The sequence below is a fragment of the Podarcis vaucheri genome, assembly GCF_965113315.1.
Source record: "Podarcis vaucheri genome assembly, chromosome: 2".
NCBI lineage: Eukaryota > Metazoa > Chordata > Lepidosauria > Squamata > Lacertidae > Podarcis > Podarcis vaucheri.
Genome location: NC_138760.1, coordinates 65,050,957 through 65,071,811, shown reverse-complemented (window position 1 = coordinate 65,071,811; position 20,855 = coordinate 65,050,957). Strand labels below are relative to the sequence as shown.

Here is a 20,855-nt window from a genome sequence, read left to right as displayed (position 1 = left end):
TCTAGGTTATATTATTGCAGCATGTTATACATAGGACTGGCTCTGAAGATGGTTTGGAAACTTTAACTAGCACAGGATTTGGCGACCAGGTTGCTCACAGGGGCAAGACAGTTTCAGCATATTGCACCAATTCTGGCCTGACTCCACTGGCTGCCAGTTGGTTTCCAGGCCTAGTTTTGCTGAATTTGACCTTTAAAGCCTTAAATGGCACAGTACCAAAATACCTCCAGGACTGCCTCTCTCCATATGAACCTCCCAGACTCTAAGATCATCCTCTGAGGCCCTTCTTTGTGTGCCTCCTTCACAAGAGGTCTGGAGAGTGGCAGCAAGAGAACGGGCCTTTTCATCAGTGGCTCCCCATTTGTGGAATGTTCTCCCCAGAGAGGCTCGCCTGGTGCCTTCATTATATACCTATAGGTGGCAGGTAAAAATGTTTCTCTTCAACCGAGCCTTGGGCTGATTGACATACAATGCCCTTTTAAATGTGCTGTAGGAGGGGGATTATTGGTTTCTTTTTCTTATTTTTACTATGTATTTTGTGGTTTTGTGTAATTTTATGTTGTCAACCACCCTGAGATCTGCGGATCAAGGGCGGTATATAAATTTAATGCATGTGTACTTTCTTCCCTTGTAGGTGTAGCTGTGATCCATAAACCATTGTGACACATGTTCAAGTGACTGCAAAGACAAGAAATAATGACCATCTTGCTTGGTGGGTTTTGGAAGATACTGAAATCTGACTCTTAACTGCCACACTAATATTGCACTCCTAGCATGACAAGTATGTGCTAAGACCATCAACCTCTGCTCAGCAATGGGCAGTGCAGCAACGTGAAAAGTCTTGCTGTGAACATGTTCCAGAAATGAGGTGTTGCTTGTTTTTCTTGGTGCAATCTGCTGTTTTATGTACAGCCAAGACTTGAGTTTGAACTGAATTTCTCAAGAGCAAGGAAATGTATCTCTATGGCATGTAACCAGGAGAAAGGGTATTTTGGAATACTTCACTACTGAAGTAGCATATACACTATAATATGTTCTATTTACTTACCAAACCTTTTAGACAAATCTACTACTGAGACTGGAATTTTTGAAACAACCCTCGAAAGGAAACCAGACCTGAATAAATAAGACTGGGAGCTCTAGCTCATATGGTATATTGCCCCCATCATATGTACATACACTAGTTGACTACTGTAAATGTGTTATTTAGGACACTGGATGTGTACATTGTATGAATTTTATCCTAGATGTAGAACTGCAATTTTCAAACCTATTTTGTATATGTGGTCGGATGAGCCAAGCAGCGTCTTTCTCTAGGGTAAAAGCATACGTGAACTACCCAAAGACTAGTAACCGCACTAAAATGTAAGGTTCTAGAGGCGGGCTGGTGGTGGTGGGGAAGGTATTGCTATTTCAAAATTAATTCTGACCACAGTTGACATTGAAAAGGGTGGGGAGTCATAACATGGTGTCACCTTGACTATTGCCAACAATTCAGAAAACCCTGCTTTTTAAAGGGCATCTGGGTACCATGGAAGAGTATTTTAAATTCATCAACTATGGATGTCATCAGATTTCCAGGGTGGTGGTGGGATTCAGTAGTGGATTCCAGGGTTACAGCCAGGTTTGGAGAGCTGCATCCAGCACAGTGACTTGTAGGATGATATTGTACATGGATGATATTGTCATGAGCAAAGGCTGAGAGTACCAGGGAAGCCCATCTGAGCAAATGGGACTTCTGAATAACAAACTGGGTGGTCAGCCTTCTATCCGGAATAATAATCTAGTAAATGCTAGCCAAGTTTAGATTAGAACTTCACCCATCCCTATATACCTCTTGCATTTGGCCAAATACCACAAGTTGCCCAAGATTTAAAAACCTTTAAGTGTCTTATGCTTCCATCATGTAGGCTGCAGTGCTGTGCATAATCACCTTGGAGTAAGCTCTGTTGAACTCAGTGGAGCTTACTTTTGAGTAGACATGTATAGGATTGCACGGTAATTCTTCCAGCCATTTTTCCTAACTGCTGACCTTTCAAATATTCACTATGTTTTCCTTATAGCTGTGTACTGAAGTTACTCAAACTTTTAAGCATTTAGTCCAAAAGGGAGAGAGAAGTGATTTGGGAGAAATAAGGAAAGCTGGGTCTAGCTAATTGGTTCAACTCAAATCTAAAAACCTCCAAGCTTCTGTTATGTTCACTGTCATCATCCAACTGAGAATTATTTTGTTCCTAGAAAGTTTGTGTTCTTGTAAGTTCCAGCTCTTCTGGGATGTGTAATGCTAAGGAAAGCAGCCACAAAAGATTAACAAGGAAGTATATCCTTCCTTTCTCTTTCAACCCCTTACTACGTGCGTTTTAAAGGTGGTGTGTGTGTGTGTGTGTGTGTGTGTGTGTGTGTTTCCCGAAGAGCACTTAACTTATTTCTTATGTAGATAGACAGCTTTTTTATCACTTGCCAAATATCAAGAGTGAAGTAGAATATATAACTGAACTTGCTTTGAACAAGTGTTAATAAGGTAAGATTCTATTATTTTTGACAAGGGCTTTCATCCCTTAATTGGATATAAAAACAAAACAATTTCCTTAAAAGAGTCTCAGTGCTACATCTCATGATACCTTTTGTACTCTGGCACAGATACTATAGTACAAAATACACCTGAAGAATGCACATACAGGGTGCATAATCGCTCTTCAAAACACAAGTGAGCCTGGTTGTTGCTTGCTCAACACTTGAGTATTTTAAAGAGGAACATGGCAGTTTCTACATGTGTTTCACCCTTTGTATTTCTGAGAATGCAGCCAGCAGCCAATGAATTGCTTCCAGGGTTGGGGTAGGAAATCTCTTTTCAGGACCTGTTTATGCATTATTCTTTCTGTGTGGAGGATATTAGTCTGCTACATATAGCCCCTGGTCTCTCTCTGTATGAGTTCTGGGCTGCAGCTCTAATGCTCTGCATTGTTTATACTTCTCTAGTGTGGAGAATTTCTATTTTGTTGCTTTGAATGTCTTGAGAGCACTGTGGAGATTCTCCACAGGATAGCAGCAGTCTTTAGGGCCCCACAGCCCTATATCAACTTACCTGGGGTTAATCTCCATTGAATTCAGTGGAACTTACTTCTGAATAGACATGTAAAGGATTGCATTGTTCAATCACAATAGCAGATGTAGATCACTCAATAGGCAGAAGATTATTCCGTCAACCTCCACATGAAGAAATGCAATGTGTAAATCACTTAAGGCCATTTAAATACTATGAAATCTTGCCCTCTCATATTGGTTGAAGGATCATTTAAACACTAAGAGTACACCCTTACCTCATTTGATGACTCAGTTGTCAGACACAGATGCACATGTACTGAACATGAATTGATTTTTCTGCTCCATTCACCACCAAAACTGTATGCCAGTCATATATATCCCTTGACAGGCAGTGAATTTTTTAGGTTAACCTGATCTATGATTCATTCCGAAATGGCACCTATGTCCATGTAACACCTGGAGAAATTACAAAAAAAACCATGGTGTACTGAGTATTCATAAATAGTCAGGACCATAAATGGCCTTGCTCTCAGTCACTTACCCACTAGCAAATGGTATATGTCACTTCTGTGTGTAAACTTGCAGTTAGTGCAAGTCAAGTGACCTCATTTTCCAGCTATGCAATATTATTGCTACATAATAAACCAGCTGCAATAGTCCCTTTAAAGCGCATTTGAAATATCTCGCATTGTGTGTGCATTTTTAATATTTGTACTGTGCCGATAATCTGAGCCAGATCCTTTCAAAGGTTGCCTTTTTATAGGGCTTGAAAATAATAGCTTTAGAGCTTGCAAATTTTAATGCAGCTATTTTTGTAAGATAATTCTGAAGAGTTCTTGGATCTCCTTTGATTTTGGTGGCATTATGATTAGTGTCTAATCCTTACACCATGGGCCTAGTTCTCATCAGCCATTTGTGTATGGTGTCTTGTATATTTTTGCTTGAAAAAGGGAAAATCCTTTGGCTTCTCTTGATTTTATGAAAAGGACACTTCTGGACTTCATGTTAATTAACAGTGTATTGTTTCTTCCATGATTAGTAACATCATAAATTGCTGGATTTATAAGAAAACAATTGAATTCATTTTTTTGAACTTTGAGTTGTGATTCACTTTCTGTACTGTTGGGCTGGACAAACAGTGCACAAAGTATTTGTGTACTAATACTGCTGTTATTTCTCTCTGTGTGTATGTCTTGCTCATACTTGAACATAATGTTCTGAAGCTAAATGTTAAAAGTCAGAATAATGGTAATAGGTTTGGTTGTCCTCTAACTCCTTTTACAGGTTTTCCTTGGACAGTGTTCGGAGATACCCAAAATTCATAAATCTGTTTCTACAAATACTCTTTGATTAAAATGTTGGGCAATCTTTTATCCAGAAGCTGGCTTATCAGGTTGTGATGAGATGATAAGATGAACTTCCATAAGAGTTGTGTGTAGGCCCAAAACCTGGACGCATCCATGCTCTGCATGTGACGACAAATGCTTTGCAGACATCCTTTCCCAGAAACTCCCATCACAGAACTCCCACATGCACTTAAATTCTTAAAAAGTAATTTGGCATGACATCAAAGGGAAACTGCTAGTATGCCTGTGGTACCTTCCCCCCCCCCCCACATCTTTCTCATTTAAATTGCTTTCGTAGCATATCTTCAACCTGTTTTTCAGTCTCAAAAATTAAAGGAGTTTTCCAGACAGTCAGCTTTTGGATATAGCCAAAAGCATTATCTTCAGGGGTATTCAGCACTGCACTGTTTCTACAAAAATCTGAAATGAAGCTATTTTTATTGCCCCAGTCTTTTAGCACTGTTTGAATTTTGTGTGCAAGTTTGCCCGAGTAATTCATTTCAACTGGATCCTATTTTATATTTAACTGTGACTGTGGCTAGCATTGCACAACTAAGCCACAAAAACTGAAGTTTTACTTTTTGCACTATTTGTACACCAATGACTTAAAATACTCTGTTTTAGGAAGCTTATCAACCGAGCAGCTATATTTGTCCAAAAGCTTATTAGCTCATTCTCCCTATTAACTCATAGGACAAATAGATAGAATAATACAGTGTAATTAAAGTTGATTCACATTTGAAGCATCTGGAATGATATGAAATTTTGAATTTTCTTAAATGACACTATTTAAATGTAGCCATTCTGTTACATTGCCATGCCATTCATAGGTTTTATTTAATAGTAAAAGGGAATAGCCTGTCAACCCTGTAAGAATGGTAGCTTTGCCAAAATGTTCCATTGCTGAAAAATATAGTGGCGACATTTTATATGCAGTGTGAAACAATGGTTTGGTGTCATGTGTATGAGCAAGCTTAGCTTCAAGATATGTACATGTATTTCTCTCCTTGTTTGGCATAGTTTCTAAACTGACTTCCATAAACTGACTTCCCAGTCTCAAGACACAGCTTGATCCCGGTTTATGGGCAAGCTGTAGCCCTGCTCAGGTGTTATGCCTGAACAGGAAACGTCCACTTATGTAGGAGACACAAGGTCACATGCTGTCCTGGCCCTTCTTGCTCAGTCTTCAGTCTTCCTGTGTTTATCAGGAGAGGTCCGAAAGGGGCTTTTACCAGCATTTCCTTGAATACAAATAGAAGCCCCCTTGTGGTTCCTGATTGCACAGAGGTTTCTACTTCTGCTCAAGTCAGCAGTGGTAAAAGGGTTCAGATAAACAGGAAGATCAGTAACAGAGAGGGTGGAGAAGATGCACACGGGGACACTGGAGAGTGTGGGGCATGCACAGCCCTGTGTCTCCTACATGGACGATGATTTCCTGTTCAGGGTTGAGCAAGACTTATGTTTGAAGCATATCCTAGTTTGCCATGTTTGGATACTATGACAACTGGAAGCCGGTAAGGGCGAAATCCCATTGGGTGAAGCTTTTCTGACAGCTGCTAGCCAGCTGCTAGTTAGACTGGCTGGAGATCCTGTCCAAGGCACTTGGTTCTGGCAGGGACTGTGCAGGCTTGGTGTTCCGGCACTCCCTCTACATACTGGGGCTGACCATGCAAGGGGAGGAGGGACCCTGCAAGCCCCAGGGATGGTTTTGCTCATGCACGCAATACCAAACTATGGTGGAATGAGCTCATTGTTTGATTAATATATTGTGGGCATAAGAATACAGTAAACCTTTTTTCATGAGATCCTAAATTATTTTATTTTCTTGTATAGTAGTGATAATGCTAAGAAGTTTAATTTGTAAATATATTGTATAAAATATGTTTTAAGGCTAACAGAAGATTGTAACAGCATTCACCTTGAATGCACAGATTTTTTTAAAAAAAATAATAAAATAGACTGAGAAAATGTAGCTGTGATCCATATACAAATTAATTCAACATGCTAATATTTCTTAGGTTTACAGCCCACTCCTGTGCACGCTTACTCAAAAGCAAGTCCCACATTGTTCATTGGAACTTATTTGAAAGTAAGTGTATGTAGGATTGCAGCCTTCGTTAAGATCATTCTTCACATTACATCTATTGGTTAGTTCCTTATAATTGCTGGTTACTGCCATGGGACCAACTGGTTTGTGATGCAATTCTGTTTCTTTTCAGAAGCAAAACCTAGAATTTAAACTCCACAAAAATGTTAACAACAAAAGGTCAAATCTGTTCTCAAGGACATTGAATTTGGGTGGAATAAAGTTGAGCAAATGAAATTGATCTTGTGTTTATTCTGATTCTGCCAATGTTTTGGAGTTACAGTGAATGGAAATGTAGGACCAAAATAATACAACCATAGAATTATTAATTATTCACTGTCAATAATCCTAATTATTTTCTGCATGTGTACACCAAGAGGTCAAAACCTGCACGTATCTAAGCAGGCAATGGATAGTCACTTGAAAAAAATCCTGAGATTTTTGATGCACTGCTTATCACATGGCATGGGCAAATTTATTTTACTTGGAAAGAAAAATCTGTTGAAGATTTTTGTTGTAGTTGACAAGCACAGGCCTGCTGTGCCCCTCTTTGTTAAATTTGTGTCTCGCTTTCCCATCAATTGGTGCTCAGATGGTGACCTGGATGTATGTGGTCACTAATATGAAGTATCACACAAGCTGTATAAAAGTGGTAGTTTGTCATGTAAATTGGTTACCAAGATGCATTTTTTATCAGTACTGTCCTATGGTTCCAATTTTAGTTAGCTAAAATGCTGGTATGCATGAACATGTTGCACAACCCAGGTCTTTCTCCATCCTTAGGCAAAACACAGCTTCCTTTGTAGGTGGAAGACAGACTTGAGCAGATTTATGTAATTCCAGAGATGAGGAATTGGCCATTGTGTGTTTCTTTTTCCTAAAAGGATTTGTTGCAGCCTGAAATCTGAAAAGCCAACTTTCGTTGGCCCTGGACAGTATGATCAATGGTCAGGGATGATGGCAATAGGATCTAGTAACATCTGGAGGGCCAAAGGTCCCCCACCTCTGTAAGACAAATATCCAGTGTGGTGGATGGTATAAATCACCCAATACTTTGATCCTTTGTGAGTTTATTTGGAAGCAATTCCTTCTGTGTTTAATGGGCTGACTTCCCAGTAAACCTGTTTTAGTTAGGGCTGCAGGCCAACAAGCTGCAAGTGACTTTACTTAAGTTTCCCTAATGTGAAAATGCTACCACCTACAGTGCAATCCTGGGCATGTTTACTTGGATGTATCCCCACCCCATTCCCAATTCAGGAGAAGGCCCGTTTTTGGAATGCTAAAGCATGGTGTAGTGTTGCATCCTAATGCAGCCTCTTTCTCTTTCAGTGATGAAAATAGTTCTGTGTCCCACTAATCCTGGGACTGGCAGGGGAATGGACAATATGAGCTTTGCTGTCCCACTGATTTATTGTTGCTAGGTTAGGACTTAGCAGGATGGGCGTAGGATTCTGTCAGAAAGGTGGGATTTTTTTAAGGGAATGTAGAGAATTACAAAAGACTGGTATTATTTTCCAGAAAACATTCTCTTCCATGTGGAGGAGCATCTGATTCTTTCCCATATGTTTTAGAGGCTACTGCTCCACTCCTTTAGCAACATTATGTCTGGAGGGGATGGAAGGGAAGTATCACACATTTTGGGAAAAAAAATGCAATTCATGTACTAAGCTCTTCTATGCATCACTGATATTGAAATTCCCACAGGAACATTAGACCTAAAATGCTGTAGGTTATAAATATAAAATTTTTGATGTCTACCACAACGTCCCACATTCTATCACGACATTTATAAGGTGCAGATTTAATGGTTTTACCACTACTCAAACTCTGTCCTCTTCTCCTTGGTTGCTTTGTTTACCATTTAGCCTTAGAAATTTTGGATGCTATTTTGTGACATTTTGGTTGGCCTAATAAAGGTGTTTTCCTAACACGGATTTTGGATTTCCCCCCCTATCAGCCCACACGGCTACCTTCGCTTTTGATTGACTTTTCTATCACTTATAGTACAGAGTGGCAGATAAGTTGCTTGATATAATTTTTGGGCGCATCTGAACAACCGAGGTGCTGCACAGTGCAGTTCCTAAAGTATTCTCCCTTGATTTCTCCCACGTGTCACTTCAGGTACTTTTTTTCATCTGTGTATTTGTGTCTAATTAAATTTTCTGGTTTTGAGGGCATGTAGCAATTATAACCAAAAGCTGATAAATGTATGCTCCAGAACCCTCAATTAGAAAGCAGTCAGTCTAAAATTCTACAGACAGAGACTCTCACCTAAGAGATCTACAGCAAACCTTTTCAGAACTAAAATACCCAGCAGATGAAGTTAGACAACAGATCAACAGAGCCAGACTTATACCCAGAGAGAACTTGCTGCAAGACAGACCCAAAAAAGAAAATAACAGAACACCTCTAGTCATCACATACAGCTCCCAAGTTAAAACAGTACAACGCATCATCAGAGATCTACAACCTCTCCTGGACAATGACAGCTCTCTTTCTCAAGCTCTGGGAGGAAGACCTTTCATTGCCTACAGACAGCCGCCCAATCTTAAACAACTCCTAACCCACAATAATACTACAACCAGACTTAACACGGACACTGGCACCAGAGCCTGCAATAAACCCAGATGCCAACTTTGCTGCCACATACACCCGGACAACACCATTACTGGCCCCAACAACATCACACATACCATCTCGGGACTATTCAATTGCTCATCGTCTAACATTGTGTATGCCATCAAATGCCTACAGTGTCCTTCAGGTCTCTATATTGGACAAACAGGCCAAACCTTACGCCAAAGAATAAAAGGACATAAATCTGACATCAAGAATCACAAAACAGAGAAACCAGTAGGAGAACACTTCAATCTCCCAGGACATTCTATACAAGATCTCAAAGTAGCTGTTTTACTACAAAGGAATTTCAGAAATAGACTGGAAAGAGAAGCTGCAGAATTGCAACTCATTACCAAACTTAAAACCATGGAAGAAGAAGGAAGAAGAGTTTGGATTTGATATCCCGCCTTTCACTCCTCTTCAGGAGTCTCAAAGCGGCTAACAATCTCCTTTCCCTTCCTCCCCCACAACAAACACTCTGTGAGGTGAGTGGGGCTGAGAGACTTCAAAGAAGTGTGACTGGCCCAAGGTCACCCAGCAGCTGCATGTGGAGGAGCGGAGACGCGAACCCGGTTCCCCAGATTACGTGACTACCGCTCTTAACCACTACACCACACTGGCTCTCACTGGAGAGACCTGGTATGAACAAAGACATTGGATTCTTATCTCATTATACATGACTAAGCCATTTCTCACCTTTTCACCCCTTGCCTTTTCCTGTAAGACCTATTACAGTCGTTAAGAGTCGTCAACAGGCTCATCTCAGCTATCTGCCAATCTCCTATTCCCACCACCCTTCTGAGTAATACCCCTCCCCACCTTCTCACTATATAGAAGGATCTGGCAACTTCTGTTTCAGTGTATCTGAAGAAGTGTGCATGCACACGAAAGCTCATACCAAGAACTAACTTAGTTGGTCTTTAAGGTGCTACTGGAAGGAATTTTTTTATTAAAATTCCAAGGGTATAGCATCTCCAGTAAGAATCCTTTCATTTTCTTGTATATAAGTGGCAGTTGGAAAAAATGGGTGCTAAAATAATGATGAAAGCCTTTGTCCTTAGAAAGTGCCATCTAAAATCAGACACTGGAGGTCACTGTAGCCCAAAGAAGAATAATGTGTAGAGCAGCTGCTGTAACTAAAATTCTCTTTCTCAAAATACCTTTCTAATAGTTGCCCAAATTTGAATCTTTCTCCTAATTGTGGGTTAGCATAATAATAGTGGTGTGCACTAGAATTATCATGTTCAAGTAGACTATTTTTTTTTGCTATGTTTTCCCCAGTTGGTGTTAACGCCACATAGTTAACTTAAAGCATGAATTATATGAGAAGCACTTAGTAGAGTTGCACAGATATATGTACAATACCAGTTTATTACCTACATGTCCCATAGGCTAAGTTGGGACCAAAGTCCATTTCATTCCTTGACTGGAGACCAAGATGTTAAAAATAATGGATGCCTGCTATTGTCAGACTAAGTCATCACCATAGCAGATGGTGCACTTCATTGTGGTTGCCCTATGCATTATGATAAAACTATTAATAGTAATATCAACACACATACAACCTTTGTAACCACCTTTCCTGTAAATCCTATAAAGAGTGGAGTTTATACTACAGTATACCACCAAGAGGAGAATGCCAGATGAGGCTAAAGGCCCACCCAGTCCCAAATCCAGTTCTCACCAGATGCCAAACAGCTCTGCTCACCTGTGATTATCAGCAACTGGTATTCAGAAGCATATTGGCCCTACAGTGGGGGCAGAATCAAGCCATTCTGGTTAGTAGCCATTGACTGCCGTATCCATAAATTTGTCCAGTCCCCTTAAAGGTGTCCAAATTGCATCCACTGCCTCCTGTGGGGGAGCAATTTCCATAGTTTTAACTGTGTGCTGTGTGAAGAAGTACTTTATTTTTATTTTTCCCAAATCTTCCAGCATTCAGCTTCATTGGATGTTCACAAGTTCTAGTGTTGTGAGAAAGGGAGAGAGAAAGAAATACTTTTGCAGAATTTTATAAACTATTGTGTCACTTGCCTTTTCTCGAAACTAAAAAGTCCCTTGGTTATTTTGACTGCCCGTTTCTGAGCATTTTCTAATTCTACAATATTCTTTATGAGGTGAGCTGACCAGAACTGTAATTATCCCTGGCATGCTACTTGTCTTTTTTATAGCTGCCATGGCAGCTGAGGGAGCCGAGTTGCCGCTTGGTACTCTTCATCACCACAATCCCTGTTTTTTAAAAAAACAGTTGCTGGCAATCACAGATCAGGAGAATGCTGTTTTTTGCTTGTGGGGTTCTTGTTGGCATCTGGTTGGCAATTGTGAGAACAGGATGCTGGGCTCAATGGGCCACTGGCCTGATCCAGCAGGGCTCTTTTTATCAGAATAATGTGCATGTGTGGTTTCTTTAAGCGTTTAGTCAAACATTACTTATTTTACAATTTGCAAACTACTCATTCTACGGTACTTACAACATAGACCACATGAAAGCAATCATTTTTGCAGTGCCACATTTCCCAGTTAACACCAGCACAGTAACACAGCAATCTCACACATGTTTAGGTAAGGGGACGCCTGACCATTAGGTCCAGTCGCAGACGACTCTGGGGTTGCGGCACTCATCTCGCTTTACAGGCTGAGGGAGCCGGCGTACAGCTTCCGGGTCATGTAGCCAGCATGACTAAGCCGCTTCTGGCAAACCAGAACAGCGCACGTAAACGCCATTTACCTTCCCGCCTGAGCAGGAAGTAGATCTATTTACTTGCACTTTGACATGCTTTTGAACTGCTAGGTGGGCAGGAGCTGGGACCGAGTAACAGGAGCTCACAGGGATTCAAACGGCTGACCTGATCGGCAAGTCCTAGGCTCTGGTTTAACCTAAAGCGCCGCCCACATCCCCCCATGCATGTATACTTGAAAGTAAACCCTATTTTGTTCAATGAGACTTGCTCCCAGGTAAGTGTCTAGGCTTGCAACCTAAATGAGTGGGTAATTCCCTTTGAAAGTTGAATATTGTTGCAGCTATTCTCCACAGCCCTGTTCACTCCACCAACCCCAAAGGTAAATTTTAATTCATTATCTCCTAGAGTTGGAAGAACAGGCAGGGCTTTTTAAAAGAATACAAGCACTCCCGTAAGACCGTAAGAAAACACTTGATCAAGCCTGATGTAATGGAGGGAGAACAAAGTATGAAAAAGTTAGGGCCCTTCCAGACAGTTGCGCTGTTGTTCAGGTGCCAGTATATACCCTTTGCACAACAAGAGCACACCTTCATAACCTGCCACAAAGAAAGGACAGTAGGTTCATTATGAAGAACAACACCGGCTAAATGGAGCAAATGGCAACAAATCACCTGGACCTTCTGCAGTGAGAAAAGTGATGGAAAACTACAGGAATGATCGGGGTAACAACCACTTGATGGTAACATATAATGAAAATTGTGTGAAATCAAACCAGGACAATACTGTATATTCTTTGTCTGGAAGTGACTTTAGGCTGCCTTTTGGTTTGAGAAATTTTTGTGCCTTCCATTTCTGGTAGCTGAATTCTTTCTGCACTGCAGTCTTTTACCTCATTGGAGTTGCTTGACATGTTTGTTTTTGCTAAAGGAAAGTAAACTGTCATTAGAGCAAATCCCCAGACAATCGGAGTATCCCTTGCCATTAAAAAAAAGGTTATTTTCTGCCTTGTGTCAGATTCCTTTTGAGCATTTGTCACCTCCTTGGGGACCTGTTTCTAGCCAGGGAAACCTCAAATGTTCTTTGGGGTTACCTCTCTTTTAATATGGCTTGCATTTGATAGCTAATGTGACCTAGGAAGGCTTTCCATCCTGGCATTCAAAGCTAAGGACGGAGGACCAGCTGCAAGTGCTCTATCTACTCCTTTTGTTCTTCAACTCTGGGGCATTAAGAACTGACTTCCACATGCTTTTGTTCTACTCCCTCAGGCTGTTGGCCTCTTGGGTATTGGTCTCGACCCATTGCTCATCCATGAACAAGGGCAATTGCAGCAATAATTTGATAGCATTTCATTGCAGTCTCAGTTTCCTGGAAATGTTTTCTGTTGCCAGGAGCAATATCATACCTCTGCATTGCCATTCTCTGTTCCAAATACAGTGGTGCCCCGCAAGACGAATGCCTCGCAAGACGAAAAACTCGCTAGACGAAAGGGGTTTTCGGTTTTGCGCTGCTTCGCTAGACGAATTTCCCTATGGGCTTGCTTTGCAAGACGAAAACGTCTTGCGCTTTTTTTCTTAAAGCCGCTTGAAGAGGCGCAGTTGCGACGGACCGTGCTTCGCAAGACGAAAAACATCGCAAGACGAAAAGACTCGCGGAACAAATTCTTTTCGTCTTGCGAGGCACCACTGTACGCTACAGTGCATAATATTTGTTGACCGGCATTGAACACTCAACATAATCAAAAGCACCTTTGCAGTGGAAAGTGACTTCCTAAATGATTCTGTGTCGTTGAATGGGATTTTTAAAGAGTGATGGGCAAACTCAGTTTAAGAGTCCTCCAGATGTTTTGGGCCATGTCTCTCATCAACCCCAGATGGCTTAGAGCAGATAGACTGCTCTAAGCCATCTAATAAATGAGGAATTCCCATAAAATTTGGAACCAGCCATGACAGAGAAGAAGAAGAAGAAGAGTTTGGATTTGATATCCCGCCTTTCACTCCCCTTCAGGAGTCTCAAAGCGGCTAACATTCTCCTTTCCCTTCCTCCCCCACAACAAACACTCTGTGAGGTGAGTGGGGCTGAGAGACTTCAAAGAAGTGTGACTGGCCCAAGGTCACCCAGCAGCTGCATGTGGAGGAGCGGAGACTCAAACCCGGTTCCCCAGATTACAAGACTACCGTTCTTAACCACTACACCAAACTGGCTCTAGTTTGGTGCTAGTTATCCCTCTGTTAGGAACTGATTTTATGTAAGCTCTTGACAGAAAATGGATGCATTACAGAAGATGGGTGGGCCTTCTGCCTCTTTAAAAGCTTTGAAGCAACAGTATAGTTGTCCATCACTCTAATCATATTGCTATGGCCTTGGTGTTCCTAGGAGGCAGAGTTAGGGGTCATCCAAACTTAATTTTGTGCCACATTTCTAGGCACGCTTTAAAGCATCATGTCCAGTGCTTTTTCCCTAAAAAAATGTTTAGGGGTACTCTCATTTCCTACTCATATTGAAATACTGCCCCTCAATAAGGCCAAACTTAGATTCACAAAATGTTTAGGGGTATGCATCCCCCTGCGCCCCCCCCCAGAAAAAAGCACTGACCATGTCTGAGTGCTCCCCCTGCCCCTAGTGCTTTCCCTGCCAAAAGTAAAAAAACAAAAACAAAAAACAACCCACTCTTTACTGTTGAACTGAAGCAAATGGTAATCCACAGAAAACTCAAATTGTCATTTGTTCCAATTTGGCAGTAAAGAGTGAGTTTTCCTGGGGCGAGTGGCAGACCAAAAATAACATAAAATAAGTGCTCAGACATGAAGCTTTAAAGTGCAGACTTGTGCCTAGAAAGCGTGAGGCAAAAGATAAGTATGGATTAGTGTCGCTGCCTTTTTCTGGTCAGGCTTCTGTAACCTTAAATAGCTTTATGATAACCCAGAGGTTCAACAGATGAGGCTTCCACAACTTAAAACTGTTGCAATTTCTGCTTTGCCATCTAAAATGGGGGTGGGGCAGAACCTGTGGCCCTCCAGATGTTGGACTATGATTTTTTGTCAGCCCCAGCCAATATGGCTAATGGTCAGGCATGATGGGAGTTGTAGTTCAGCAACATCTGGAGGGGCTGCATTGGAGTTAAAATGAGCAGGAGCTATACCTGTTGCATATGCTCAGGACAACTGAGGAGAGTAAAGGAGACTGCAGAAAGGTATTGTCAAACCAAGTGGTTATGTGTAAACACAGTCTTGTCATTAAAACATACGATTCCTGAGGAAATTGGGTATCGTAGCATCATTGTAACACAGGGTATGCTCCGGCGTTCAAGTCTGGAATATCAAATTCTATCAAAAAAAGAAAAAAACCTCACCAAGCTGATTAAAAATACATAATTTGCTTGATGATATCATATAAAAATAATATAGGCCATCAAACAGGAAAAGGTTTCATGATGAGCAGGAGATTAGCTTAATGGCCTCAATTTATATGAAGTGGTGATTTACAGAGAAATGTGTGTATGTGTGCTTGTTCCCACAGAACAATAAAAATGCATAACAGCTGAGGAATGGAGAACTGCTTAGACTCAACAGAACTTGTAACTCCATAGGAAAAAACTGTGTGATGATGACAACTTCATAGTCTGCAGATGTGAATATTAATCTTTTAAATAACTGCTTAGCCTGCTGAGTGCCACTAATGCAGCTTTTGCAGAATGAACTATTTGCTGTAGTGGGGCCAGTCCTTCCATTATGTGGCTTTTGACGTGCTGATGTGTGTTCTTTTATTCTACTCTGTGGCAAGGGGCAGCAACCTCTATTAAATTCAGACATCTCCACCTGTGGGACTGTTAATTTGCAAATTGCAGGCGACACATGTAGATGCAGGACAGGAAAGGGAGGGAGATACTAATTTTAGGAGCTGAAAATTGGCAGGTGTGGCATAATTTTGGGAGGTGACATTTGACTTTGTGATAGGCACAAGGGGCAACCAATCCCATTTTTGCTGGAAACAGGAAGTACTGGTTGCCTTGACTAGTTGGTGAGTATAGCACTGTAGTGGGCCCTGCATGCTCTTCTCTATGCAGGCTAAATACTGGTAAATATTTTATTTATTTCCTTGATAACTGGTGTAATGACAGTAGGAACCAACATGTTATGTGAGTGGGTATGTGCAGCAAGGTAGCTCATGGGGCAGCGGCCATTTTGAGATAAGTTGTAAGAATTGCAGTGAGAAGTATGTTTCTGTTCTACTTTTCTGTCTCCTGTGGCATAGCTTAATAAACTCAGTAGCAGCCAGTATAATTTAACAGGCATGGAAGTTTGGAGTGGATGCATAGACAAATCAAGTTTATTGTTTTGTAAATTGAGTCAGGTCACGGGTTTTTTTCCAGCTGGAACTCACCGGAACTCAGTTCCCGCACCTCTCAGGTGGGCACCATTGCCATTCTAAGAGAACAAAGGAGGCACTCATGGTGAGTCCTGGCATCTCTTTTTCTAGAAAAATAGCAGTGAGTCAGGCAAGAATTGAAGCCTCTTGATTCTCGCAGGCTTAGTTTTGTTGGTCTGCAGTAAGGCAGACCATATATAGTATATCTTTAAAGCACGCCTGAAATATATTATTTCCCTCAAAGGAATCTGGGCACTGTAGTTTGTTAAGGGTTGCAGCAAATTGTAACCCTGTGAGGGGAAAACTGCAGTGCCTAGAATTTGTTGAGGGAAGTAGTGTGTTTCGCATCCTAAAAACACATGTTATGGGAAGGAAAAGGAACAGGAGGGAGAAGGGAAAAGCAAGCTCAGGCACAAGTTTTCAAAGTTAACAGCCAGCCGCAGCAGTGGTTCTGGCTTTCTTGCCTTAGATAAAGAGGAGTGCTTCTCCCAGCGTGCGGAGCAAGTGAAAAGGGCCAGGCCAGGAGGGCAGGGCATCCACAGCTGCCTTGAGGGCAGTTAGGATCCTTGCAGGAGGGGATTGGCCAGCTACTTCCCCGTGCCAGAAGGAGGCACAGCTGCTTTTCTGCCTCACACTCACCAATTACAGTGGTGCCTCGCAAGACGAAATTAATTCGTTCCGCGAGTTTTGCCGTCTAGCGAATTTTTCGTCTTGCGAAGCACGGTTTTAACGGTTTAACAAAGTCGCAAGACGTTTTCGTCTTGCGAAGCAAGCCCATAGGGAAATTCGTCTTGCGAGGCAAATCGCAAACGGAAAAACCTTTCGACTAGCGAGTTTTTTGTCTTGCGAGGCATTCGTCTTGCGAGGTACCACTGTAATGGCACACAGCTAGTTTGTCAGGAAAATGGGACGCAACTAGGAGGCAACCGAGTCTTTATCCGGAGAATGTTCCTCTGCTTTTATGCTTTAAAGTTTAAATGCCCCTGAAGCACCAAGTGAGAAAGCAGTTGCTATGCCTCTCGCTCCGTTCCTCCACGGAGCACTTTGGCCACAGGCTATGAGCGAAATCCTGGGAGGCAGGTGTCAGAAAAAAGGCAGCAATCCTAAGTGTTTGTGTACAGCGCAGCATCAATCATCCTCGCAGCTTTTTAAAAGATGGAAGAATGCTCCAGAGTGGGTCCAGTTTAGAAAATCATTTGTGTTGAATGGGAAGGGAGGGTTACTATTGTGATTTTTAAAGCCTACGTACTCTCAAGCTTTTTTCCTGTAGGGGTTAGAAATGTGCGAGTTTCTCAAGATACTAAAATTCTGCACTGTATGCTAGATTCGCGATGTGCACAGCTTCCTAAAGCCACGGTTTTGAAGCTGTGATGTATGCAGACATTGTGAACTTGCATTGCATGTCACGGATAAATATGTAAACCACAAGGCTATGACTTCTCCTGGGGAAACTTTTGGCTGCAATATAAATGTTTGCAGTTTGTGCAGAACAGAGATAAGACAATTAAATATTTAGCAATCAATCTACAAACCAATGTCCATTTCCTCATTTTGTGTTATTGTTGGTTAACCAGCTGTCCACTGGCTTCCTTGAAAGAACTCTCAATAAAAATCCCCGAAATTTAGAAAAATCCCATGAACAAATCTTAATTGGCATCAAGGCTTGACCTTGGAATACTTCTTTGTTAAGGGTACAGCATTGGAAGTTGAGAGAAAACATCACAAAGAGAGTGACACTGAATATGTATGAACTTGCAGACTGTAAAGAACTTCCTTCCATGGATCTGGGACTAACAGGTTAAATGGCACAATTGTTAGTCATTCCAGAGCCTTTGTAAACATATGAGTCAAAATTCGCTAAAAGTGATCCAGACATATATTCTATGCAGATGTATTAGGGAGGAATCTTAGTGGAAGTCAGTGCAACTTATTTCTGGATAAACATATGTAGAAAATGGGCTGGAAGAAGCTTTCTCTAAGTAGACACCTAGTAATTTATGTGCTATCACCTATTCAAGTTTTAGGGCTTTGCACTACATGAATGTGAATAAAGTTTAAACTGACAGGAGTAGAATCTATGTGCTTGCTTTAGCTCTAAGGTACTTATTCATATTGACTGGCAATTGCTATTATTTTGAGACTGCCTCAGTATAGGTCTGTCAGGGTTGCAGGAGAGTGATATTATTGCATATGCCTTTTCACCGCATCTATTTTGAATTCGGAGTATATCATTTATAAATAAGGCACCTTCCCTCCTTCTTTTGAGTAGCTTGCTTATGATGTCTCCTACTCTTAACAACTAAATGGAATTGGGATTTAATAACCATAAAATTAATGGATCAATTGGTCTTAATATATATATTTAAAATTGGTGGTGATCCTTTTTTAAAAAAATCAATATATAGTAGTGATGGGATGGATGTTTCTTTATAATTCTGTGTTTGAACAAAATAAGCATGAGATTTCTAGCTTCTTAAGTGCTGCCTCTGGCCATTCACTCTGCCTTACAAGCGAAGGTTATGATTAATGAGTCAACTGATAATGAAGGTATAAGTAGCAAAATGAGTGGTGTGCCCGGAGGCTGATCATCAAGAATTTCAAGTGTGGCTATAGCTAGTCTGTTGTATGACAGATTCCCATACTGGCATTTTAAAATTTATATGCAATAAAAGGTACCCACAAGCAATTAATAAAAACCATTGCCAATTTAAATCCTCAGGAAGAAAATATTAACCAGAATAGATATATATGGTTTGTGTGTGTGTAGCAAACTAGCCTATTTCTGAAAGGCATTATATCTATATATACAGAAACCCGACCTTTTTGCCTCGCTCTGAATTACTGTTAAAAGCCTTCTGGAGCAGCAGATGAGAAGGACAGGCTGGTGCTTCAGTGGGTGAGTTTTCCACATTTATCTTTGTCATGTCTTCTCCTATGAATGAAGCAACTGTCACAATAGCTGCCATGTAGGAGCCAAAGGCAAGATGCACCATGTTGCTGGTGGTTCTGCTTGGCTAGTAATGTGCAGATTTTAGTTGCACTGGAAAAAGTGCCTCTGACGTGAATCAGAAATTCAGCTCAGGTGGAAGCAAGGCAACCAAGCACAGAACTGTCAGTGGATCCTTATGGGCACCTTGGCTGCAGTGGACAAGTAGGGTGTACTGGAATGGAGTAGGAAAGGAAGTTCTGTCACATGTCATTAGTTGAATTTTCTCCCCCTCTCCTTTTTATGCTTATCACTAATTATAGCACATATTACACAGAAAAAGAAAAATACTCTGTGCCGCTCTTTGTAGGCAAGAGTAAACACCAGTCTGTTTCAACAGAGCAACATCCTTCAAGATATGGGAGTGGTTAATCCTTGTTAGTTGTTAAGTAAGACATACGTAAGAAGAACACATAGGAGATGTGTCTAGGAGATAAATTCTTACATATTTATTTTAAAAAAATTATAAACCACTCAATATACATCTAAGCAGTGAACTGGATCATATAAAAATACATAAGATATAAAAAAATCATGAAAATATTGTGCTATAGATAGAAATGGTTGCAAACTAAAAGCAACAATTCTGCTGGGGACCTGATTAAAAGGAGAGGTTTTTCAACATGTGTCTACAACACAGAGTAGAAGACACCTGTCTAATTGCCAAAGGGACAGAATTTCAAAATGTTGGTGCAAGCACACCCTGAACATGTGGCACTGCCAGCAACTAGGACTGGCCCCTGGACCAATCAAAATATACATGATCAGTTGTGATTAAAATATAGATTATTTAAAGCATTAATTTTGTACATTAAATAGAGAGTTATGCTAATTAAAGTTAATCAACTGAGAATGGAGTCAGACCAACATAAGCAAGCAGTTACAGTGAACAGCGCTCATATGTGAGTAGTAAACATTAAAATGAACAGTTACTGGCTTTAAGCCTTAACTGAGATAGCTGAAAATGAGATCAAACAACAACTAAAATACGCCATACATAAAAGAGAATAGTAAATGTGTGTCAATGTGGCTTTGACTGCACAGCAGTACAGGAGGTGCCAAGCAAAGAATGCATGTGTTGTAGGCCTGGCGAACACATTTGCTATCACTGTGACAATTAAAGGCCCACATCTCTTTCCCATTGTGATGCATTTAAAAAGGACCATGATTATACATGGGTTTTGTGGAATACTTGACATTAGAAACCAGTGGTCAAGTGATATGGACAGCCACTAAAAACTAGAGAGTAAGAACTGTTCTTTATTTCCTGTTTGATGGCAGTAGAGCCTTTAGGCTGCAGTCCATACACACACAGTAAGTCTATTGGAACCTACTTCTGAACAGGTATGTATAAAATTGTTAGTCTCTTGTCTCTCCACCACAAGATGGCACCAGTACACAATAGCTACACGTGCTGGATTTTTTTATTTTTTTTTAGTAAATGGTCAATTTATCACTCTAGTGTCAATGTGGAACTGTTTCTCAGTCTGTTGTTTTTGTATTTATGAATAATAGGATTACTATTATTATTATTTCATAACATGATAGCTGATGGCAAAACCAGCTGGGTGAATAGTCTCCTGCTAGCACATGCCACATTGCTCTGCATCAAAGGCTACTCTGGAAATTCATAATGGACAGCTAAGTGACACTAATTAGAGCCTAAAATCATCATCATCATCATCATCGGCATCATTGTCATCATCATCAAACCTTTATTGACATCA

General features: G+C 40.9%; 2 protein-coding genes across 8 annotated transcripts in view; one reads left to right on the top strand and one right to left on the bottom strand.

Moving 5' to 3' along the window:
• The window catches only part of KLHL3 (kelch like family member 3), a 52,495-nt gene extending 45,781 nt beyond the window's left edge, over positions 1-6,714 (top strand). For all 7 annotated transcript variants that reach the window (XM_082211600.1, XM_082211602.1, XM_082211601.1 and 4 more), the window contains one exon: positions 635-6,714. In XM_082211600.1, the coding sequence (XP_082067726.1) occupies positions 635-663 (29 nt within the window). In that variant the 3' untranslated portion in view covers positions 664-6,714. The remainder of the gene's footprint in view (positions 1-634) is intronic.
• The window catches only part of LOC309525903 (neuropeptide Y receptor type 6-like), a 212,034-nt gene that overhangs the window by 65,481 nt on the left and 125,698 nt on the right, over positions 1-20,855 (bottom strand). The gene's annotated exons all lie outside the window — the stretch shown is intronic.